Raw genomic sequence first — 24,805 nt, 5'->3', positions numbered from 1 at the left:
ACAGGGGCTGGCTTTAGATCCATGCCCCGCGAGAGGTTTATGCCCCCAATCACTCACTGCAGAGGCTGTGTTTGTACAGATCTCTATTTATTATCCAGGCTACACGGTGAGCAGGGGCTGGGGAGGCAGCTCTGCCAGCCGAGCAGAAGTGGTTATTTCCACAGCCATATCCTCCAGAAATGCATAGGCAAGGGGTGGGGTGGAGGGCCAAGTGCTAGTGCTGCTGCCCACACCCCTGCCTGAGGGCAGGGGCTTTGGACAGAGCCCCAGCTAGGGCCACCCCACTGCAGCAGCAGCACAGGGGCCATGAAGTGAGGGGGCAAGAAAGGAACTCACCCCTGGGGGAGGGAATCACAGCCCTGTTCCTGTCAAGACACCAGGGGGTGGTACAGGGGAGAGAAAACCCTAAACTTCTCTCTAGGGCAGACAGAGGGTGTACTGCCCCTTCCACAACAGCAGGGGCAGAAGAGTAACATTCACCACAAACTTCTTGCACTCAGCAATCCTGGGGTGAAGAGACTGCGGGCTCGTCTACACGACCACTTTTGTCGGTGTAACTTATGTCACTCAGGGGTGTGAAACCCCCCCCCCTCCCCCCGCACGATATGTTACACCAGCAGAAGTGCCGGTGTGCACAGCGCTATATTGGCAAGAGAGCTTCTCCTGCTGCCACAGCTACCGCCGTTCGTGGGGGTGGTTTTATGATGCTGACGGGAGAGCTCTCTCCTGTCGGCACAGAGCGGCTACACAAGAGATCTTACAGCGGTGCTGCTGTAAGCTCTCTAGTGTAGACATGGGCTAAGGCTCAGAGTGGCCGAAGAGACTTGCCCAAGGCCACACGAGTCAGTGACAGGTGGGGCTAGGACCCAAGACTCCTGCCCCACGAGGGGGCTTTATATTTTGGTCATGGCCATGTTTAGAAGGTGCTCAGGCATTATGGTGATGAACGTGTAAGTGCTTAGAACAGCTCAGCAGCCAGGAGTCCTGACTCCCAGCTCCTTCCTCCAACTCCTAAATCAAACTCCACTCCCAGAGCCAGGAACAGGACACAGGAGTCCCACTGCCAGGTTCTGAACCACTAGATCTTTCTTCTCCTCTCAAATGCCTCTGCTTGGTTTTAACCAGAGGCAACCCCCATCCTGGCTGCAGCTCAGCCCCAGAGCTCACTGCCCAGCCCCTAGCAAAGATGCTGGGTCGCGATTCCCAGTGCTGAGTCCTGGTGGGATTCACTCACAAAATCAAACTGGCACCAATGGCCAGCGTGGGCCAGAGCAGTCCCCCAGGAAGTGACACAGATCTCACCCCCTCCCGCTGGGGGCCAGGTCCTCTGCACCCTGCAGTCAAGTTCCTCTGCACCCTGCAGTCAAGTTCCATCCCTTACTGGCGCCCCGCTACATGCAGCTAGAGTTGCTGGTCTGAAGACCATGTGCAATGACTTGACATGCAGCATACTCCCATGTGCCCTCCCCAACCTCCTCCTATTGCGGGGTACAAGCCATGCCCACAATCGGGAATGAGCTAGAGAGGCTTGGCCATTGGGACTGTTACAAGCTGGGTGAAACCTTGTTATGGGTTGAGTTAAAACTTCTAACTGATGTGTGAATAAGTCCCTCGTTTAAGTCCATCATAAGAGACAGCTAAGGGGTCACACCTGAAACAAAACCTAATAGTCTGCCCAGAAACTAGCACCTGGTGGGCAGAAGGTACGACTGGGTATGGTCATCAGGTGAGCGTGTGTGTGTATGGGGGAATAACACAAACTGGGTGGCAGACTGAATGAGAGAGACGGGCGGAAGGAAAAGCATGGTGGCTGACCCCGAAAGAAACCTGGGCAGAGGTTTTTGGGTCAGGGGTGGAGGTGAAAAGACAAATCTTGGTGCTGTGACCCAAAGAAACTGGTTCCTGCTATTCGATGCCCTCTGCCTTCACAGACACAGGACTTTGTACATTCTTTGCAAATAAACAAAACTGCATCAAAGAGAGATTGGCCTATCGCCAACTTCTCCTCCCAGCTGGAACACCCGCAGGGCCCCAAACTGACTAGCCACTTGGGTCGAAAAGGGGCAACATGACGCTGGAGTGTGTCCTGCTGGGAGGTGGGGTGAGGGCCATGGGCTCAGTGTGAGATGGGGAGGGAGAGGGACAGAGAGGCAAGGAGCGGGGGTGATGATGGACATTTCATGTCTGTAAATCCGAGGGGGAGGCACTGTGGGGTGTCCCAGCCCATCGGGGTGTTTCAGCCAGCATGGGTCCGTCTCTGCTCCTAGCCACACATCGTCAGCAGCAACCACTGTGGGGAGAGGAAAGAGTGAACGGGCTGGTGGGGAAAGGGAGCCACAAACCGCTGCCCCACCAGGCTGCAACAGAGGGGGGTCCAAAGCCTGGGCTTCCACCTGGACTGAGCCACCAGTAGGGGGACAGTGAACTAACACTGGGGCTAGGATTGGAGGGGCAGGGGTTACAGTAATGGTCCTCCCCCAGCCCACTAGCTTGGTCCACAACTCCGTCGGAGTTAAAGCCTTGGTTGTTCTGTTTCAGGGGATCAGATGGGCACTAGGGCTGGGCACATCCCCAGATGCAGGGGATGGGGGTGGTGAGGAAACCAGGCCCTAGGCAGGATCTGTTCCTATTGGGGATTTCACTGAGCTAGGAATGATGCCCAGCAGCCAGCACAGTTGCAGAGAGCTGGCTGAGGGAGGATGTGGAGGGGAGGGGTCCGCCATCCCCCTCCCCACCATTTTTTGGGTTAGGACTTCCTTTCCCTCCCCTACCCCAGGAGTCTGGAGGGCTCCCCCTTCTCTAATTCAGATCCCCCTTACACCCCAGGATCCACCCAGCTTCTGCAGCTCCACTGGAGAGCTCCCTTTGCCCTCGCCTCTGGCTGCCCAGGGCTCGCTCTCACCTCGGTCAGGTTCATCACTGCTGTGCCGGTGCCTTCGGCGTCCATGCTGCGGAAGAATCCTGTGGGGGGCAGAAGGTGCAAGAGCTGCTCATGGGGCAGTTGGCACAAGCTTTTCCTTTTCCCTCTCAGCCACGAATCCTCCCCTGAATGCCCAGCCCCTGGGTTAGCAGCTGTGCAGCCACGTCATGTGGTGTGGGAACCACTGATTATGGGCAATTGGAATATGTCACAGCTGCACCTCAATATGGACAGCCACCCCACACTTGATACCAGCCCAGCTCTGCAAGCTAAGCAGGGTCAGACTGAATCAGGAATTGGATGGGAGACCTCCCTGAAAACCCAGGGTGCACTTTGTGACAAAGTGGGAATATTTTTATGAGTCCTGTTTATGCCTCAGTTTCCCCTTTATGCTGCACTGTAACCCAGTGGGTGGAAAAGGACTCTCAGAGCAGGCTAAGGGCAGGTCTACACTTAAAATGCTGCATCGGCACAGCTGTAGCGCTTAAGTGAAGGGCATTAGTTCCCGGGTCAATGGAGCATCTGAGAAGACATTGACACCTAGCAGCCAACCACCCAGAGGGAGGGAGGAAGTGTGTGTCCCCCCCCCCACCGCCAACAAAGGACTGGAGAGGTGGGAGGATAAGAGTTGGCTGCTGGAAGGAGTCAGAGCTCTCACCTGGACAGAGCTTGAACAAAGGGGTTCACTCCAGCTTGGCTGGGCTAACCAGAATGGACTATGCTTCAGCTCTCTAGGCTACCCCCAGGACTTCCTTTGCTGTGCTCCAGTGGACTAATAAACCCGACTGTTTTGACCATGCTGTCTGTGTGTCAATGCAAATGCTTTGGTGGAGTCTATCTCCGCTGGACTTGCTGAACAGAAATCACTGGGTGAAGCAGGAGTGCTGAAGACCCAGAGGTCCAGTCTAAGGAGGCAGTGAGGCCCGGTGGCTTCCCCTGGGAGGAAGAGTGAGGCCCCTGGGGGGCCTGGCACACTGAAGGGGCTCCTCCTAGAGACCGTTCCAAAGTTGGTGACGTAGCACCAATCCTGCGGATCCGTGACAGCAAGTCAGTCCTAACGCCCAGTCGCATCCTCAGGGGGCTCTGCTGCTGGAGGTGATGTCAGTGACTTAATAGGGGGCGCTCTCCCCTCTGACTCCGTCAGCCCCACTAGGGGAAATGCTATCTTTCAGATGAAGCTTAAAATCAAGGTTTTTTCTCCAGGCTCCAGTAGGAACAGAGGCGTTAACCCACCCCCAGCCCGGGCAACGCCACTTGGCTTCCCTGACCTCCTGCCAGTTTCGGTTGCAGGCGAGATTTCCTCTGCACCCCCTGCCTGGCGGTTGCTGGGTGCTGCTGCGCCCTACAGATGGCACTTACTGAACATGGCCTCCAGCTTGACTAGGCAGCAGACGAAGTTATCGAAGTCCACGCCCAGGTCTGCATCGGCATAGCGCGCCACCACCACCTGGTGCAGCTTGTTATTCAGCTTGAAGCCTGGAGGGCAGAGATGGGGGAAGCCGTTAGTCCCCAGGGGAGCATGGGATGGGCTATAGAAAGAGGGGGTCATACTCGATAGGTTTCAGTGACAGCTGGGAGGTGGAAACAGAGTCCGGCCCATCCTGGAATAAGAGGCCGATGGGCTGGAGAATACTAGCCCTCTGCTTACAGCTCGCTCCCCCAATCCGTAGCCGGGACACGTAGCCCGCTCGGTCGCCTGGATTCCCCTCTGCCAGGAAGCCAGACCCACAACGGAGTGGCTGCAGGTCAGGCCTGCCCTGCCTGGATCCCAAACTCATCTAGTCTCAAGGCACTCAGACTAGCACTGCTGTGACCACAGGATTACAGACAGTACAGACAGTGCAGAGCAGTCAGCAGACCCCGGGCACTGGGTGCAGGGAAGCCAGGACAGATCTCAGGTGTGACCCTAATGCCATGGCTGGTGGACTCTGAGCTGATGGCACCAGGAGGGTATCAGGCTTGATCCAGCTGCCAGGGACTTTCATGCAGGGCCCAAGCTCAACATATCTTCCTATCCCAGCCCAGTCCCCCATCCCCTCCTGATTTACCAGCTGATTCCAGAGCCATGCGCATCTCATAGGCGCTCATGGTGCCTGACGAATCCAGGTCATGGTTGCGGAAGATTGTCTGCAATGACACCATGGGGGAGTGAAGACCAGGCTGGCGCTTCCTTCCCCCCACCCCAGCACGGAGGAGTGTGTCTCGCTCCAGCGCTCCACAAGTCACCCCCTTACCAGCCAGCTCCGGATCTTGTTCCACAGGATCTGGAATTCCACAAGGCCAAGGCGGGCGCTGCCATCTTTCTGGGGAGCAGAGTCAAGGAGAAAGTGACCCTCCCTGAGTGCAGGGAGAGGCAGGAAGAGGTTGGGAAGGGAGAGGCCCTGGCCACTTGTGTTCATTCAAGATCCCAGGGTACTTGTGGCAAGAACAGGGCTTTTAGCCAGGCCAAATTCTAACCGGCTCAGTTCCATTTGGCCCCTCTCCCTCCCCTGCTGCATGAAATGGGCACAGGATCCTCTCACGCTGCTGTGCTGTGCAGCAGTTAAATAGCTGTTGGCCCCACCCCAGAGGTGGCTGCATTTCTGTGGCGCTGTGTACACACAATTTGTGAAGCGCTCTGGGATCAGAGTGGCTCTAAGAGCTGGGCTGGCACGTGCTCCCATCCATCTCGGTGTGCAGTGGAAGAGGGCTGTGGTGGTGTTTAATTCTTGCTCCCCAGTGATCGTGACTCCCTGGCACTGCCCTAGTGGCTCTCAGTGTGAGCCGGGAGCACAGACCAGTGGCTGTCGATTCCCTACTCCATCCCCAGCAGTCAGACAGAACAATGGGGGAGGGGAAGGGGGGGATGCTGCTCCACTGAAGGAGTTTGGGTGAGAACCTGGTATACCCTCACTCAGTCCCACTTGGGGCCAGGGGTCTCCCTGTGTCTGCCCCCAGCCCAGAGATGGAGCAGGTCACTGCTGGGCAGCAAAGGGTCCCAGGCCTGGTGCGTGAGAGTGTACTAATAGAGGGAACTGAGCGGCAGAGCACTTCCTCTCGCAAAGTGGGAGGCAGAAGAGAAACTAAGGGTGTGGCCAGGCTCTGGGCTGGAGCAGGCACAGCTCCCTGGGCAACGGGCATGGAGAAGAAGTGAAAGCTTGTTCCAGAAAGCCTGCTGCTCCAGCCTGCACCGTGGCCAACGGGCCAGGTCAGAGGCATTGGAGCAGGGGCCCAGGGTGCTGCTACAGCCGGGATCTAACCTCCCCCCAAGAAATGAGCCTGGGTGAGGGGTACAGAGTAGACATCTGGGTTGCCATGCTGGGCTGGGCCTCTATTGAAACTACCTGGGTTGGGAGTGTCAGCCCCAAACCAAACCCACCCCACACCCCCACCTTGGGAAAAGGGGTCTCTGCCAGAAGGGTGGGTCCCCACGGGAGAGGCTCCCCCTCCCCCCAGCACAGAGCAGGATACGTCCATCAGGTTGATCATGTTGCGGCAGGACTCCATGCTGAACCCGTCCGTCTTCAGGTCTTTGTCTGGGGGTGGGGGAAGGAGACGCTGTTATTGGGAGAATGAGTCACAGAGCAGGGGAGTGAGCGAGTGAGGGGGCAGCACTTACGTCTGGTGACGACTCTGTTCAGAATAGTCCTGAGCTCGAAGACACTGATTTCCATGTCCTGGCGAGAGGGCAGAGGATTAGCGATGCCCCATCCACTCCACTCAGCTGGGCACCTCCCCCAGACTCGCTCACAAGACACCAGGGTGGTGGGTTTCCCTGGTGCCAGGTGTGGTTCAGACAGCGCCTGGACCCCTTTCTGACCCCGTCAAATCACCCCCCAAGCAGGGATTTTCTCCCTCCCCCCAAGTGCTGCGTGATGACCCATGTCTGCTCTCTGCTGTTGGTGAAGGAGACCTGCTGGTTTGCAGCACCTCATTGCCAGCCAAGGAAACCAGGTTATAGGCCAGAGCCAGTCTTGCGGCCAGGACCCCCCACCCCAGCTCCACTGAGGCAGCAGGAGGTACGAAGCGGGAGCAGGAAAAGACTTAGGAGCATTGGTGAAGCAGGACTTCCCCACCCGCAGCCTGCGGGATCTCCATAGGAAGCTGCAGTGGCGGGGGGCAGGGTCTTGCCCTCTAATGAAGTGGGGCATAAACGCTCAGGCCCAGTACTTATGGAGCCGGGTCGCGCCCGACACCCAGAGGGTAGGAGGGGCTGAGCCATTGAGTGACATGGCCCCCAGTGGGTACAGAGCATCCCAGCCTTGCCGCAGTGAGGGTTGTCCCCCTTACACCTCTGAGACTGATGTCCACACCCCTGCTGCGGAGTCTGGGGGCTGTTCAGGGCAGGGAGCGTCTCAACTGTGCGTGCTCAGTGCCCAGCACAACAGGACCGGATCCTGACAGGGATACAGACAACAACGGCCCCTCCCCCATTTCTGTTTCACAGAATGCTCCCAGCCTGCTGCTGGCGCGAAGGGCCCCGGGGCGGGGGGCATTAACAGAGCCCAGAGCGGCAGCACCCACCTCTCCTGCAAGCTGCTGGAACATGTTCCTGAAGGCGCTGTCCACGTCGTCCTCCGAGAGCTCTTCCTGGGGTGACACAAACCAGGGGCAGGTTATTAAACAAGCTCTGGACTTCCCCTCCCACTAAAGCTGAGCTGCCATCACACCTAGGCTCCTACTGAAAAGAGCCAGCAGGGGGAGCTCTCTGCACCCCTCCTCCAGCTGCCCTTCAGCTCCCCACCTGTTCGCTACTGTCACCTGCCCTCCTCCCTCAATTGTGCCCCCTTCTCCGCCCCTCAGCCCAGTCTGTCCTCTGGCCGAGGGGCCATTTCAAACCAGCATTGGGCACATGAACGCAGCCAGCCCCCAGCTGGAGCTCTTTCCCCCCATACCCCACTGTGCTGCCCTGCACCCCCACTGGCTTGGGTTTGGTGGCCTCTTACCTCATCTGGCAGATCCGCGGTGATCTCCTCATCTAGCTCCCTGGGGACACAAGAGGGAGACACAGTGAGTGAGGGGGCAGCATGCCAGCTGGGAGGGGAGCGGGGTCCTGATAGGCGTGGTGGGCTGTGGGGGCGGTGAGCATGGCGTACCCCCTAGTGCGGCTAGATCAGACAGGCCAGGAGGTTTGGGGAGAGAAACCCTAGCTCTGAGACCCCTGGGGAGAGGGGCCCAAGGAATATGACCTGGGGACCCTGTCCTACCCCTGATCTGGGGGGGAACCAGACACCCAGGGGATACAAAGCACTGAGACACATGGCAACACAGACATGGAGTGATGGGCAGGGAAGGGTCAGGCCTCTCCCCTGCAGCTGTGTGGGGCTCCGCTCCCAATGCCCAAACCTGAGGAGGGGACTGCCCTCCCCCACCCCCATGTCAGTATGTTCTGGAGAAGCTTCCCACTCAGCCGGATCTGCCCAGGGACCACCTGAGCCACGCCAGGCCTGAGCTGGGCTATCGTGTCCCCAGAGCCTGAGCTGAGACCCGGCCGCTTATCTCACATGTGGACTCACTCTGTGTCCGACTGCTTCTCAGTGAAGACGCGCAGGACAAAGTCGGCCTCCTTGTGCGGCTCGAAGGTGGAGGGCACGATGAGGTACTCGCCCGGGGGCAGCCGGATCTTGTTGCTCACCTCCCGGAGGTTGATGAAGGTCTCTGAGCGTGCCCGGGACTGGTTCCGCAGGAAGAACTCCTTCTTCAGATGCACATTCTGGCAGCCCTGGGCCTGGGGACCAGACACACCCATGGGTAACAGCCCAGCCACGGGCAGGGAGGGAGCTGCCCTGGGCACTGGACACTGAATACCAACACAGCTGCAGACTCACGGCTCTGGGGTGGAGGGCACCCATCAAACCTACCCACCCCGGACACACCATCTCCAGGAAGTTGTTAGACTAGCCCGGCCCAGCTAATCCAATGTCTGGTCTCTCAACACAGACCAATGCTGCAGCTTCTGGAGGCAAGGAGATAGCCCCCGCCCCATGTGCACACGCACACACTGCAGTGAGTGATTACTCCAGGGCAGGGGTGGCCAACGAGAGCCTGAGAAGGAGCCAGAATTTATCAATGTATGTTGCCAAAGAGCCACAGTAATATGTCAGCAACCCCCCAGCAGCTTCCCCCACCTGCTCCCAGCATCTCCCACCCACCAGCAGCCCTGGCAATCAGCACCTCCCCCTCCCTCCTCACACCTCCCGATCAGCTGTTTTGTGGCATGCAGGAGGCTCTGGGGGGGAGGGGAGAGGAGCGAGGGCACGGCAGGCTCAGGGGAGGGGGCGGGAAGGGGTGGAGTTGGGGCAGGGCTTGTGGCAGAGCCAGGGGTTGAGCAGTGAGCACCCCCCTGGCACATTGGAAAGTTGGCGCCTGTAGCTCCAGCCCCAGAGTCGGTGCCTATACAAGGAGCCGCATATTAACTTCTGAAGAGCCGCATGTGTCTCTGGAGCCACAGGTTGGCCACCCCTGCTCCAGGGGGTGGGGATCTTCCTGCCCCCAACCTGAGCATGCTGAGCCCCTGTGACACTAGCCAGGCCGAGCATCAGCCAGCTCCTCCTGGCATTCCCTTGCCAAGCACACTTTGGCATGCTTTCTCCTGCCAGCCCAGGGAAGGCTTGGCCAGGGGTTGCCCTAGCAGGCTGACGGAACTGATGAAAGGCTGAGGCAGGAAATCCCCGGGGCTGATGGACCTCAGGAGCCCAGGCTCTGAATTAACCCCTTTCTGCCAGCCCTAGCACTCCTCTTCTCACACACTCCAAGCGGTGGGGGTTGGCAGCTCAGGACGTACCTCCTCCGGGACCTGTGGAAAGGAGAAGGGAGAGATCAGGACCTGTGTGTGGGGAGTGGAGCCCCTGCCCGCTGCCTCTTGAGCTCAGTGCTGGATAGAGGGCGAGTGGGGAAAGTCACCCCACTAACAGGGCTTGTGGGATCCCTCTGGAGCTCAGCAGTGCCGCCCCCATGTGGGTTGGGATAGGGGACTCCCCACCCCTAGGGGGTTACCTCGTAGACGGCAAAGCCGATAGTGTGCATGTCTCCCCCCATCTTCCGCTCCTTCCGCCGGTGCTTCTGCATCAAGGCCACCAGGAAGCTGCAGGCCACCTCGTTGTCTTCGGGGTCGTCGTCCTCCTCCAGGAGCTTGATCTTGAACTGGGGGTTAATCCAGAACGTGGCTGCAGGAAAGAGGAGGCGGGATAATGGATCAGGTGAGCAGGCCTCACAGCCTCCTCCCCCATCGCACCCACTTCCCCATAGCGAATGCTATGCAAGGGGTAGGCTCCTGCATCCCCCCAGTGTCTCTGATCACCAGCCACTCCCTCCTTGTTGCAGGGCTCAGATGTGCTGGGCTACAGTTTGTTCCTCACCCAGGGGTTCCCCTCTGCCAGAGCAGGGACAGGCCCCACAACCCCCACCCCATGGCAGACCCGCTCACAGAGCATCACCGTGCTCCCTGATCACACACACATGAAAACTGGAGTCTTTGGGTATGTCTACACTGCAATGTAAGCCCAGGGTTAGTAGAACTTGAGTTTCTGAACCTACGGCATGAGTGTCTACACTCATTTGTAACCCCAGGTTAGGAACTGTTGAACCCTGGGTCCCAACCTGGGTCTCCAGCGTCTACAATGCATTAGGCAGGTGCAAGTCCAGCTATCCATATCCCAGACTTCCTAGTGCCCTCCCAAAGACGTGGCTGCTTTAGCCCTTTGTTCGTGGTGCAGTGTGGGAAAACCTGAGTGCCCACCTCTGGCTGTCCAGAGGACAAAGGAAGTTGGCCCGTGGAATACTTTTGGCAGACTCCCAGAGCATGAGTTCAGTGGGGCTGCGTCTACACTGCAGAGCAACAGGGCTTGAACCCTGGGTCCTGGATTGACTCAGGCTTGGATCCCCCACCCCTCTGGGGTCCTGGGACCCTGGGTTCGAGCCCTGGGTTAGTGTGATTTGTGTGTGGATGGAAAGGGGATTAGGCCTGAGTCTGAATTCGAACCCTAGGCTTACACTGCAGGGTAGACATACCCTTAAGGAACAGGCTGGTGGTGTGTGGTACCTGCGTGGTTCCTGCAGCCCCCTGCTGTGCTGCCTCTGCGCCAGGAACCCTCGAACAGAGTCGTGTGCCACTTGCTCACGCTGTCCTTGTCCAGAGCATCAGGGCTCAGATTACAGATCTCTAACCTGGAGAACTCCCTCATGAAGTCCTTGAAAGCCATCCTGAACATGGGGGAGGGGAGGCGAGGCAGAGAAAAGACTGAGACTCCGCACAGCTTTGATCTCTCCGCCAGGGGGTTTCTTCAACGGTGCTGGGGAGGCAGGGGGGATCCTGGTCTCCCATCCAGGGGCCCTCGCCTTCCTGGCTCTAACCCCTTCCCTGTGCCCCACTGCTCAGGAGCTCTCAGAGGAGGGAGAGGTACAGGGGGCACACTCAGGGGGTCCCATCTGGCCCAACCCCCACTGCTGTCTGAGCCAACAATGCTTGGGGCCAGCAAAGGCTATTCCCTCGCATTCCTGTCCCAGCCCTATTTGCTATCGCCACCCCAACAAGGCTGAGTGCAGAGGGGGCTCATCTGGGTTCATTGGCAGCAGCCTGGAATAAGTGTCCCTCCTGCTAGCCTAAGCCCCACACAGCCCAGCTGGGGTCCTTCATATCATCAGCCTGGCTGCGTCCCACTCTGAGGATAGGTTCCCTTAGCAGAGCTGCATGCAGTGAAGCCCTCTGCCAATCCCCCAGCTCTATTTCCATCTTTAGGGCAACAACCCCCACCGGACTCCCTTGCCCTAACTCTGGGCCAAGAAGCAGGCGCTCTCAATGGCGCGCTGGGGAAGGTGAGAGGCACAGCAGGACCACCACGGCAACAGCCTGCAACTGGGACGGGGGCAACAGGATGTGGTGTGCGGACGTGCTACGACAGGTCCCGCTCGCACGCCTGGAGGGCTGGCCAGCTCCGTAGCGTCTGGCTGGGTGGAAGGGCTCCAGAAGAGCAGAGTTATTAACTGGGGAGATGGAGACACTTTCCTAGGCTCCTGATTTGGTAGGAATTCAGCCAATTAGGACAAAACATGTGATCCCCCGAGGATCAGAATCTTATGGCCCCGCCCCCCGTCTGGAACAGGTGCAGGCTGCCCTGCCTCTCGGGTGCTGGAGAGTGGCACCATCTTTCTCTGCTGATACTCACCAGAACTCACCATCCTCCATTTTCAGCTGCAGCTCCTCCCTCTGGGTGGGGTCCACGTTGTCCCACTCGGAGGAGCTGGGATGGCAGGAGAGAGGCAGTGAGATGGGGACACTAATACTGAACTGTGCCACCCTCCCTGACACGCCCCAGTGCCACACACTTCAGAGCCCACCCTGGAGCTGCACCTTTATCTGCCGCAGGGGCATCACGCGCTGCGAGCTCTCTCTTAGCAGTGCCATGCAAACAGCACCCGGACCGCACATGACAAGTCTTCCCTCCCAGCAGGAGCACACAATGCTGGCATGGCACCCGTTTCTCACCCACCCGTCACACCAGGCTCCAGTCCACTCCACCTGACCCCAGGGGTTCCTGATGCGGATGAGCTGTTCCTGGCGACCCCGGTAATCCACCTGGCAAAATTCAGAGGTCAAAGGTTAAACTGATGTCACTGGCTGAGCCATGTAATTTCTCTTGGTCCCAGGCAGCCACTCACCTCAGTGAAGCCTGTGACAGAGTAGGCATGCCCCTTTACCAGCTTCTTGAAGGTCACTGCTTCCATATCAAAGGCACTTGTGATCTGAGGGGAGAGGACAAGGAATTGGTGCATTTCCCCCGGCCCAGAGCCAGCACCTCCTCCTCTAGCTAAGGAGACACTGACACGTGCTGCCTGCCCACAGAGAGCCCCCATCCCAAGCTGCTCCAGCCCCGGAGAGGGGCAGGGCACTGTCAACCAAAGGATCAGGGCTGGTGATGTGGGCCAATCTATTCAACTCCCCGAGACAGCCAGCCACCCAGCCCCTGCTTGTGCCCCGAGTGCCTGCCTGGCAAACACCTGAACTCAGTGCTATGTAAAAGCATTTTGAGGCACCCAAAACAAAGCCCTGAGCGCCCTCACTTGTCTGGAGATGCTGTCCATGGAGACTACAAGCCCCAGCATGCCTTGTTCCAGCAGCCCTGCCATTCACCTCAAGGTGGAGCGCACTGCATGCTGGGAGCTATAGTCTCCATATGAAAAGAGCAAGTTGCAGTTACTCTATGTTGGGAGTGGCCTTCGGGCTCCTGGCAAGCTGCCAAATGTGGAACTGGACTGGACAGAGATTGCTCCCCCTCACTGCAGCAGCTGCAACGAGGGCTCTGCTGGAGTGATAGCTGCAATGCGACGCGTTGGGGGGGGGCAGGGGGACATGAATGGATACTGCCCACTTTGTGGATGCCTGTACAAGAGGGATCGCTCAGTGGTTTGAGCATTGGCCTGCTAAACTCAGGGTTGTGAGTCCAATCCTTGAGGGGGCCACTTAGGGATCTGGGGCAAAATCAGTACTTGGTCCTGCTAGTGAAGGCAGGGGGCTGGACTCAATGACCTTTCGGGGTCCCTTCCAGCTCTATGAGATAGGTTTATAGCTCCATATAGAGAGAGAGAGAGAGAGAGAGAGACAGACAGACAGACACACCTAGAGCAGAGGTTGTGGGAGGAGGAAAGAATCCCTCTACTGCACAGTACATCCCCTGGGACTCTTCAGGCTGGGGGCTAATGCTGAAGGCCCCACCCTCTTGCTCCTCTCCTCAGAGGGTTGGATTGACCTGCCCCCGCAGTTGTTTGGGTGATTTTGGTTTTATGGCCTCGACATGCCCCCTTGGAAATGGCAGATCAGTGGGTGCTGATTCAAACTTTCACCACAAGGGGGCACATGCCTGCTCCAAAACCCGATAGAGGGGCATGAATGATCTCTCTGCACTCACAGGCCTTCCCCACCAGCAAGACTGGCCCCATCCAGATCCCCTGCCTGAGATGCCTACAGGGACTGTGAACCAGCTCTGCTCCCCAGCCCCCGCTGCTGGGGCTCAGCAGGGGGCCACGCTGTCCTCATGTGGGGGAGATCTGGGTGGGGCACCCCTCAAGCTATGGCCAGCCCTGCTGGGGGGACACGAGGTGGGGGTTATCCTCTCTATCAAGGGGCTTGTGACACAGCCAAGGAGGATTTTACACCTTCCCCCTTGGCAACTGGGCATGGAGGGGGATGCAGGGAGCAATCTGGCCTCAGAGCCTGAGGTGGAAGGTGGAGAAGGGGCCCCCACCTCCCCACAGCCCCTTAGGACAGAGGGGCACCCCTTACGTCAATGGAGCAGCCAAGCAGGGATCCTCTATCGAGCGCCTTGCGGATGATCCTAGATAGGTCGCTGGGCGGCCGCTTGAGGTCGTACATTTCCGACACGCCCCCAGTGAAGTCCTCAAAGCCCTCCGTGGTACTGCCCCCTGACAGGGCCTCATAGGAGCCGTTCAGCCTGCACACCAGACAGAGCCAGCGGATGAGCGGGACGCCAGGGCAGACAGCACTGGGACTCACTGGCTGCTCCCCAAATCAGAGGCGTGAGCCCATTGGAGGAGACACCCCTAGGACGGGATCCCCAGAGATGTGCTCCCCGCTCAGCCCCTCGCCCTCTCTGACCCCACTGGCCCCAGGCCCAGCAGGTTGACACTCACTTGGCATAGGCCTTCTCCAGCAGGGCACTCCAGAACTCGGAGCACTCTGCCGAGTGCACGAACACCAGCTCCCCGTCCTTGGTCGGTAACCGGTCGTCAATCACCACGTCCACCCACTCGCCGAACTGCCAGATCTGGGGAGGGAGGAGAGCCTGGGGTGAGTGGGGCAAGACCAGGCTCCCCTGGACAGGGACAGCTGCAGAGCTTCAGGCAGAGAGGGGCCATGACAGAGCCCAGTAGTCACTCAGTGTAGATGGTCTCAGGCCAGGATTCCACTCTGAGGCCTGGGCCCTCAGCAGGCTGGACCTATCTCGAGGGGCTCTGCAGCACCTGCGGTCGGGTGGGGAGCTGCCCTGCTCTGGGCCTTACCTGGAAGTGGAAGATTCCAGCATAGTCCTCCTGGAAGCTCTGTCCATGGGGCACCACGCGGTGCAGGAGATCCTCGTTGAGGGTGAGGGAGCCAATGGCAGCCAACAGCCAGCAGTCACCTGGAGAGCAGGGAGCTGGGATCAGCCGCCAGACCTGCCCCCAGCCTCTCCCTCTCTACAGCTTCCCTGCTGAGTCACTGGGACCAGAGATTGTGTCCCTCCCTACTCTATCGCACCCCCCTCCCTCCCTGCACAGCGCCACATGGGATCCTCCAGCCTGCTGCCCATTATGATACAAGAGCCAGTTGCATCCCCAGGGCCCACAGAACCCAGGCACCGAAGGAGTTAACAGGGGTGGGGTGGGGTGGGGGAGTCCCAGCAACTTCCTCCCAGGGATGCTGGGCAGGGGCGGACCCAGGATGCTCCACCCCCACAACACCCCTGGTTAGCCCTGTGGAAGCAGAAGGATGTGCCCCCCCAGCACCCTCCATCCTCCCACGTGCTCTGCAGGAAGGACCCAGGGCCTGGTGAGGTGGCACTGACTGAGGGGGATGGAAACACAGACCCACCCAGACCCCAGGCTTTGGGCATTGTGCCCAGGGGTTCATACTCTTCTCCAGAGCATCCGGGAATAATGGGGGAGGGCAGGAACTGCTGGGAGGCCAGCCAGCTTGTGCCTCACCCCCAGGTGCTCCTGTCAGTCAGAAGGGAACAAGCCAGGCTGCCCTGCTGCGGGCAGGAACCATGCAGTGAGTGACAAGCGGCTGAGGGCGGAGACGCCTGGGTGCTAAGGGAGACAGATAGGATTACCACCTCTGAAATGCCAAAAAACTGGCATCCTCTCCCACACGAGGCAAGCCCAACCCCCAACCACAAGGCAATTCTGCAACCCCCCGACCCCCAACAGCCCCTTATAGTATCTAGAGCAGGGGTCGGCAACTTTTCAGAAGTGGTGTGCCGAGTCTTCATTTATTCACTCTAATTTAAGTTTTCGCGTGCCAGTAATACATTTTAACGTTTTTAGAAGGTCTCTTTCTATAAGTCTATAATATATAACTAAACAATTGTTGTCTGTAAAGTAAATAAGTTTTTTAAAATGTTTAAGAAGCTTCACTTTAAATTAAATTAAAATGCAGAGCCCCCCAGACCCGTGGCCAGGACCTCGGCAGTGTGAGTGCCCACTCTCGCGTGACTCAAACCCTCTCTCACACACGCGTGCAGTGCACTTGCGTGGTGGTGGGCAGACAGCTGCTGTATTTTTAAGCGTTTTCATCGGTTATTGCTTAAACTGCAGAAGTGGGAACACTGCAGCATCTTTAGCTGGACACAGACACTTTTAACAGTAGATATCCCAGTGTGTTGGGAGAATAATGCAAAACTTTAGACCCATGTAAATAAAAAAAAATAACCTGGCAGATTAAATTATTTTTCTGGTAACTGGCAAATCCAGCAGGGAAATGGCACAGGCTGGCAGGGGTGGGGGAGCAGCAGAGAGTGGGCACAGGCTGGCAGGGGTGGGGATGCAGAGGGAGCGCCCAAGAGGCAGAACAGGGAAGCTCCCAGCAGGAGAAGAACCAGGACTGGACTCGGGGGGAGGGGGGCGCCCTGGACTGGACTCGGGGGGGGGGGAGGGTGTGCCCTGGACTGGACTCGGGGGCAGGGCCTGGTTTTGATATCTCCTTGGGAATTCTAAATATAGCCACGGCACCAACTCACACACCATCACCACAGCAACCCTCAAGCCACAAGCTGCCCTCCCCTTGTGACTCAGCTCCCTAGGAACTTCCTGCCCGGGCGTGGCCAGGCCTAGAACACCCGCTCCACTCACGCCTGTCCTGGAGGTACAGTGATGCCATGGGGACACCAGAGAGTGGCCCAGCCTCACCCGCACTGTGCCAGTGCCCCCCAGTCCTGGCCACCAACTCCCCCTGCTCTTCCAGTCTTGGGGCCCCACCCCCAGCTCCACCAATGCCCTTCATTCCTGACCCACAGCCCTCCCCATCGGACCATTCCAGTCTTGGCCCATCCACCCAGCTCTGCCTATGCCTCTTGATCCTGGCCTGCAGCCTCCCACCTCTACTCTGGCCATGGCTCTCTCCTGGACAGACTCTCATGTACTAACTGCAATTTGGGGCTCAGTTTTGGCTGCTGTAAGGGAGTTAGGGATCCTGCCTCTCTCTTCCCAAGACTGTGCCCAGCCTGGCTCTGTGGCTCCCCATGCAGGTTCCTGCCACTGTGCCCATGGCAGTTCCGACATTCCCAGAGCCCCCAAGGGGTTCTACAAACTAGACACAGTCATCACTTCCCCAGACATTGAAATGCAGCCATCTCTGGGGTGGAACATAGCAGCTGTTTAACACACATCAGCACACAGTATTTTAGGAGACCCTGCTCTCGAGAGCCACATGTTCAAACCATATCTAAATCCTGCCACTTCTTCCTACGCAGCATCTTAAAAATCTGGCTACACTACCAAAATCATCATCATCTCTGCTCCTTGACGAATGCTTGGAAGTGTCCAGGTTCACAGGGGTGTTGTAGGGCTGGGGTGTATTTACAGGAGTGTTGTATGAAAGACACAGGAGGTAACTGTCCAGCTCTGCTTGGGTACCGGTGAGTTTCAAGCTGGAGTACTGCATCCAATTCTGGGTGCCACACTTTAGGAAAGAGGTCGATAAATTGGAGAGAGGCCAGAGGAGAGCAACAAACATGATGAGTGGTCTAGAAAATATGATATATGAGGAAAGGTTAAAAAAATGGGGGGGGGGGTGAGGGGTTTAATCTTGAGAAAAGAAGATTGAGTGGGGCTCTGATAACAGTCTTCAAATATGTGAAGGGCTGTTGTAAAGCAGACAGTGACCAATTGTTCTCCATGTTTTCTCAGGGTAGAACAAGAAGTAATTGGCTTAATCTGCAACCAGGGAGATCTGGGTTAGCCATCAGGAAAGCTTTCGAATTGTAAGGATAGCTCAGCACTGGAATAGATTACCTAGGGAGGCTGTGGAACCATTGGAGGTTTTTAAAAACAGGTTAGATTAACACCTGTCAGGGACAGTCTAGGTTTCCTTGGTCCTGCCTCAGCACAGGCGGCTGGACTAGATGAACTCTCAGGGTCCCTTCCAGCCCTACATGTCTATGATTCCATATCATCTTGCTCCCCTTGAGCCCATTCAAAATGCTGCTGCTAAGATTACCTTGCCAGCTAAGCTCACTCTGTGTCACCTTCCTCTTTGGGTCCCTCCACTGCCCTGCCCCCTTCTTCTCCAAGACATCAAACACAAGCTACTGGTTTTTATCACAGCTCAGCCCCACCTACCTAACAACTGTAATATATTATCCAGACGTCTACCCCTGCCAGCCTTTGCTGACCACTGGCCACCTTTGTGCTTTCTCCCTTGCCCCCCTAATGCCTGGAAGGCACTCCCTGTGAAAATCAGCAGAGCCACTGCACAGTCCTTCCAATTCACCTCCACTATGCTGCCCACAAAACACTACGCAAGTGAGCAGCCACCACCGCCGATCACAGTCAGAGCACTGCTACTTTGCCCTGTCCCACGTTCGTTGACTGTTGTCTCTCATCACATGCCGAGGTTGAAAGCAATCTGGAGCAGGAACTGGCTTATTATGGACATGTATGCACAGTGCCTGGCACAATGGGGCCTGGATTCCTGACCGGGACGTCCAGGGACTACTGTAACCAACAGTCAGTCACACATGGTAGTGGTGAAGGGGTTGCGAGCCCCTGCCCTTTCCATAGTGCTAAACAGGAGGGAAGTCCTGCTTAGATCCTGGCAAGATGTGAAGAAGATCCCAGGATGGAACCAGAGCTGCAGGGCTTGGCGGGATTATGGTGGAAGAACAGAAGTAATAGCAGAGTTGATTCAGCGGGGCCACTGGGGTCAATCCCCCAACTCCTGGAGAGAATGCTGGGAAACTGACCCTTACAAAACCCTAGCCCCTGCCACCAGGATCCCCTCTTTGCACTTGAGAGGGCCCCCCAATTTCAATCCATTCAAACACTCCTCACACAAACACCTCCTCCCAGCCCTGTACTGAACACCAGGTGCTGCTGTGCAGGGATTGGATGGACAGTACTTACCCAAAGCCCCCTGGCAGATATCTGTCCTTGTGGCGCCTCCAACAATAAACTGAGGGTCCCCCACGATTTCCTGCAGAGGAGCAGAAAGACTCAAATACTGGTGCAAGCTCTCAGCAGGATCTGCACTCTGATCTCTGGTTCAGGGGGCAGGGGTGACCATGTGGCAGTGTCTGACAGCACCCTCAGGGGAGAGGGGTGCCAACTGCCACCAGCAGTGGGCAAGGGCCTTGACTGTAACCACTCCAAAGGGATCAGTGGGGAAACATTTTGAGACCTTCTGCTGCAGAGCCACAGGCCACAAACCTCATTAGTGGCAATGGTATGAGGGCTTACACTGAGGGCCCCCAGTCACTGAAGGCAACATGCTCACACCCCTGTGCAGGTCCAATTCCATCCAGAAAGGGCAGGGGTACAGAGACCAACCCTCACATTTCAATGCCCAGATCTAACCAAGGGAAAAAGAACTCACTACAGAAGGCAACCAGTTCAGAGGGTGCAAGAGACAGAACTCCCTTGGCACCCCTGGCTCCGGGCACCTGTGGGGAAGGAGGGTGTCTGAAGGAGATGGGGCCTGGGGCAGGCAGAGGGGTTTGGAGTGCTTGGAAGATTGGGGACCAGGGTTCAGGGCAGGCAAAGGGATCCAGTGTGTAAGGGACAGGGCCACAGCCTAGGTCACCATGGCAGAGCAGCTCTCACAGTCCAGGGCCTCCTGGCCGAGTGGATCCAGATGGACGTTGTAGGCCCCACAGAGGAGAGAGCCAGGCACTTACCGATGGGCGCTTCCAGCGCACCCCCTGGGTCTTGCCAGAGTTTGGCCCCAGCTCCTTGAAGCCAAGGGCAGAGGGGACAGGTGGGAACTGGGGGTCCTCAAAGAGTGCGCCACTCTCCAGGCATGCCTGCTTCAGGGTGTCGTAGTCCTGGTTCAGGTACTTGACGGCATTGCTGTGCTCACCCACCCCTTCCGCTCGCAGCCGGTCTCTCTGCAGCCGGGAGGCAATTCCCCCGAAGGGCATCATGGTGCAGCTGGCCAGGCACAGGCAGCGCTAGCTTCAGCACCTCCCCCTGTGATGAAAAAGGCACCAGGAGATGAGACGTGGCACAGTACTGTGTGTGAGGCTGAGGGTGGGGGGGGGGAAGAGGAGATTCAGGGATGGCTGGGGACAGGACTCCCCCATGGGAACAGAGTTTGCAAGAAGAATCTGGGCTAGGCAGAGAAGAGACAGGTTGGGGGTGAGGGGCCCTGGCAGAACTGTGTGTGGGGAGCCCAGGGCTGGGATAGCAGGGGGGATGCAGGTCAGGGGTAAGGGGCCCTGGCAGAGCTGTCTGTGGGGAGCCCAGGGCTGGGATAGCAGGGGGCTGCAGGTCAGGGGTGAGGGGCATGGGCAGAGCTGTGTGTGGGGAGCCCAGGGCTGGTCCAGTTTGAGATGCAATGGTGGAGCCTTTTGGAGAAGCTTGTACAGCACCTGACTGCTGTATGCTGGACTCTGACTATTACTTTCAGCCATTACGTTAACAGGCTGGAAAGTTAGTCCCACCCAGTAACCATCTTCCTTTTGACAGACTGTTGTGAGGGAGCCCAGAAACCAAATGACCACGCACGGCAGGCCAGTTGGCAGCACAGAAAGGACCCCTGGGGTGGCCTCCCACAGTCAGGGGCCATTCCCACACCCCATTCCATAGCACAGACACTGTCGCTTCTGTGTAGAACTGGGCCGTGGCATCCAGCCTGACAGGCCACTTTTCCATCCACAATGGTGTTCAGCCGAACAAACAGAGCTGCTCTGGACCCCAGCTGGGAGCAGATTGGGGAGGGGGGCGGCTCCGCTGCTGAAACTCTGCACAGAGCTACAAACAGAGATTTGGGACTTGCCTGGAAAGGGGCCAAGCACGCAGGAATCCTGGCCGCCTCAGCCCCCGTCCCCCCCACCAAAGGCAATGTGCCCACTGTTCATCACTGCCCACCAGCACTTCAGAGCAATGAACTTTTCACTCCAGCGCTCTGTTCTTGCTGCTTACAGCGCCTCCTGTGGAATCAGGCTGCGATTGGAATAGATGGGAGACCTGCCAGACCCAGCACCCCTGCCCCACTCCCCATAGTGCCTCCTGGGGGTGTCTGGGACTGGAATGGCTGGGAGCTGCCCCCACCACCAGCATTCTCCTTACGGTGCCTCCTACTGGGGGAGGCTGGGACTGGAGATGCTGGGACTCTCCTAGACCACTGTTTTTCAAAGTTTGGGTCACGACCCTGTACTGGGTCGTGGAATGCAAGGCACTGGGTTGCCTTGCTCAGCACCCAGGGACCCTGGCAGCCGGTCAGAAAAAACTAGTAGTAAAACTAGAAGTCCCTACCCGGAAGCAGCCAGCAGCAGGTCCGGCTCGTAGGCACGGGGGCCATGGGGCTCCGCGTGCTGCCCTCGCCCCGAGCACCAGCTCCACACTCCCATTGGCTGGGGAGCTGGGGGTGGTGGTGCCCAGTCGCCTCTGCCTAGGAGCCGGACCTGCTGGCTGCTTCTGGGGTGCAGCGTGGTCCACGGTGCCAGGACAGGCAGGAAGCCTGCCTCTGCACCCCAGCTGCGCTGCTGACCGGGAGCCACTGGAGGTAAGCCCGTGCCTCAATCCCCTGCCTCAGCCCTGAGCCCCTCTGAAACGTGGAGCCCCTTCCTGCATTCCAACCCCCTCATCCCCAGCCCCACCCCAGAGCCTGCACCCTCAGCCCAGAGCCCTGACCCCCTCCTGCATCCCAGCCCTGAGCCCCCCAAACCGGGAGCCCCCTCCTGCACCCCAAACCCCTCATCCCCAGACCCACCCCAGAGCCTGCACCCCCAGCCCAGACCCCCTCCTGCACCCCAACCCCTGCCCCAGCCCAGAGCCCCCTCCCATACCCCGAACCCCTCATTCCCAGCTCCACCCCGCAGGCCTCACTCCACACGCCATCAGTCCCAGCCCTGAGCCCCCTCCCATACCCCAAACCCCTCATCCCCAGCTCCGTTGGGTCGCGGGCATCAACAATCTTCTTCAACTGAGTCGCCAGAAAAAAAAAAGTTTGAAAACCACTGTCCTAGACCCACTTCTAGCTATTCCTGCTGGTTGGTGGGGGGGAAGGTGTGGGTGATATTGTTCTCAGAGACAAACCACGGGGGCTGGGGGGGGGGGCGCGGGGGCGGGAATTGGCCACAGTGGGAAGGTGGGAACTCCTCAGGGGGAAAGGGAGGGGGTTGGAAGTGGGTGCTCCTCTGGCTCCCCCCTCCCAGGGATGGGCCCTGCAGCACTGCAGATTTTGCCTGCACCAGTCCCTTCCTTCTGGAGATGTCCTTGGCTGAGCGTGCACTGAGTCAGCACATTCAGAGGGCCCATTAGCAAGTGGCGAGATCTCTGCAAGGCTGCAGGCCACAGCCAGCAATGCTCAGTGGGCTAGAGCAGTGGTTCTCTCTCAACCAACCCCCAGGGGGATTGCAGGACAGGTTTAAGGGGATAGCAAGTGCAGGGCAGGCGTTAGGGGGTGGCAAGCAGGGCAATTGCCCAGGGTCCCACACCACAGGGGGCCCAGTGAAGCTAAATTATATGCTTCATCCCTGGGTGGCGGGACTCAGACTTCAGACTCCTGGAGGGGTTACAGTAGTCTGGACTGGAAAGGTTGAGAAAGGGGAGGAGACGGGGCAGCCCTCCTCCAGCAGGAGAGGGACTCAAACCCAGCCCAGAGCCGACAGGATGCATGATTCTGGGAAACAGAGATGACCCGTACCTGCTGATAGTAGGGGAAGGGGGGCACAACCCCAGAACAGCTTGAGTCATGCCCCCCAGGCAGCCCCTTCCCCCTGAAAAGCAATGCCCCCCCTTCCTGGAAAGCAGTGGCCCCTCCCTGCAGCTCCCAGCTATTCCTCCTGCCTCTGCCTCTCCCTGCCTTGTGCAGCTCACGGGCTGAGCTGCCTTGCATGGAGGGGGCCTGGCCGCACCATGTGACCGAGCAATCTGGGGGGGCATGTGACCCTGCATGCCCCCCCATGCATTGCCTCTGCTGGGAAAGTACCATCTGCTCCAGGAGAGCCTCTCCCACTAAGGAGTGCTACTCAGAAACCAAGTGACCAAGCGGGGTCCAGTTGGCCGTGCAGAAAGGACCCCTGGGGTGGCCTCCCACAGTCAGGGGCCATTCCCACACCCCATTCCATAGCACAGACACTGTCGCTTCTGTGTAGAACTGGGCCGTGGCATCCAGCCTGACAGGCCACATTTCTATCCACAATGGTGTTCAGGAGGGAGAGGCGTATACGTGTGCAGGGGGACTCCAGAGCGCCCAGCCATCAATCCCTGCTGGAGACTGGATGTCAGACCAGCAGGACCACAGCTGCGTCCTGCTCGGGGTGTGTGCAACTAACCAACTCCCACTGGTGCTGGGGACACAGCTGGCCCTCCCCGCACCAGTCACCAGCTCCCCATCCCAGAATATGGGGGTGGGCCCCACAGCCAACCAAGCCTGGATCACCTGGGCCAAACCCCAGCCTCCCTTGCTGTGACTGCGACCCATCGCCCTCTTGGGTGAACGACTGATGGGCGGAGGTGGGGAGCCCACCACAAACAGGGTAAAGGCCTGCAAAGTCCCTGCCTCCGAAGGATTTAATCAGCACCTGAGGCCTGTGGGTTTATGGGACTGGGCTCCCCAGAGCACCAGGGCCCAGTGCGCTGTGCCACCCCATCCAGCAAAGTCAGCTCTGACCCACCTCACTGCTGCTCCAGAGCCCAGACATGGGGGCACTACTGAGCAGGAGGCAGCTGGCACAACCACGGCCTCGCTCGGAGGACTGGCACTAGTGCCCATGGAGGCAGCAGGTAAAACATCATCCCGAGGGCCTGTTGGAACCCCTGCGCTGCCCCCTCAGAAATACTGGCTCCTCCTCATCTTGCAGGGACCGACACTCAGCAGGGCTAGTGCTGGAAACACACAAGAAGTCTCTTTGCACACGGCAGCAGAGGGCCCCTCCCCCCTTCTGCTCTCTCTCCCCCAGCTCAGACTATCACCCCAAGCTACCCCCAAGACATCTCACCGCAACAGCCAAGCTAGGCTCCATTTTCTGCTGCCAGAAATCCTGCCCTGGGGCCCGTAACACCTTCCCCACAGTCTCCCTGCTGCCAGCCACGATCCTCCACATTCCAGGGGGCACCCATGCCAGAGCCCCCCAGAATGGCAGGGGAACGGACACCTAGCAGCCCAGCACTGAAGGACACCACAACAACCCTCAGCACAGGACAGCATGGATGGAGCCGGGCCACGAGGAGGTCTCCCCTGATCCTGGGGGTGCCTGCTGGTACCAGGAGGGAGTGGATGGCATTGGCTGGGACGGCTCTTGGCAGATCCCATGCTATACTTTTGCTGGCTTCCTTGGGATGGGCAAGAAACTGGGCATTGAACACAAGGTGCCCTATGGTGGCACCAGCTGTATCTGCTCCAATGCTCATTGAGGTGGGGAGGGAGAGAATATACCCTCCCCCCGCAGCCCCAATCACCCTTCATGCCTCTGGCAGTGCGAACTCCCCACCGCATGTCCAGTACCCCTTTCCCCAGGCAGAACCAACTCTGCTCCTCTCCCCATCCCTGTGCCCCTCCCTACCAGAGTATGAATCCCCCTTTTCATCCCTGCACCTGGTGCCACCCCCACCCAGTTTTCAGTGCCAACTCCCCACCCAGGGTCCACAGCACTAGTACCTCTGTGTGTCCCAGAACCTCATAGCGACACCATCTCGGTGTACCAGTCAAGTACCTTCCCATGCAGGAAGCCCCTGGGCTAGCTCCTCCTGTCT

The 24,805-nt window shown here is 58.4% G+C and overlaps 1 protein-coding gene across 1 annotated transcript; it reads right to left on the bottom strand.

Annotated features, from left to right (window-relative positions):
• Positions 1–1,314: 1,314 nt before the first annotated feature.
• On the bottom strand, positions 1,315–24,805 carry CAPN11 (calpain 11). Its single transcript, XM_065401072.1, has 22 exons — positions 24,711–24,805; positions 19,783–20,074; positions 19,013–19,082; positions 14,915–15,033; positions 14,546–14,679; positions 14,178–14,346; positions 12,557–12,640; positions 12,388–12,473; positions 12,064–12,138; positions 10,941–11,101; positions 9,896–10,065; positions 9,684–9,695; positions 8,416–8,627; positions 7,846–7,885; positions 7,424–7,489; positions 6,519–6,576; positions 6,371–6,435; positions 5,155–5,223; positions 4,969–5,047; positions 4,280–4,396; positions 2,903–2,961; positions 1,315–2,290 (listed from the first exon to the last, which is right to left on the bottom strand). The coding sequence occupies exons 2-22, from the start codon at positions 20,026–20,028 to the stop codon at positions 2,264–2,266; spliced, it is 2,118 nt and encodes a 705-aa protein (XP_065257144.1). The 5' UTR covers positions 20,029–20,074; positions 24,711–24,805; the 3' UTR covers positions 1,315–2,263.

Source organism: Emys orbicularis, chromosome 3 (assembly GCF_028017835.1).
Source record: "Emys orbicularis isolate rEmyOrb1 chromosome 3, rEmyOrb1.hap1, whole genome shotgun sequence".
In the NCBI taxonomy this organism is placed as follows: Eukaryota; Metazoa; Chordata; order Testudines; family Emydidae; genus Emys; species Emys orbicularis.
This window is presented reverse-complemented; position numbering and strand designations above follow the sequence as displayed.

What these genes read in the sequence shown, in the direction of transcription:
- CAPN11 (XM_065401072.1), bottom strand. Translation starts at nt 20,028, where the DNA reads ATGATGCCCTTCGGGGGAATTGCCTCCCGGCTGCAGAGAGACCGGCTG. An exon ending in CCGCGGATCTGCCAGATGAG is followed by an intron (nt 7,490 to 7,845) that starts GTAAGAGGCCAC and finishes GTGTCACCCCAG; the next exon opens with GAAGAGCTCTCGGAGGACGA. An exon ending in CAGTGATGAACCTGACCGAG is followed by an intron (nt 2,291 to 2,902) that starts GTGAGAGCGAGC and finishes CTCTCCCCACAG; the next exon opens with TGGTTGCTGCTGACGATGTG.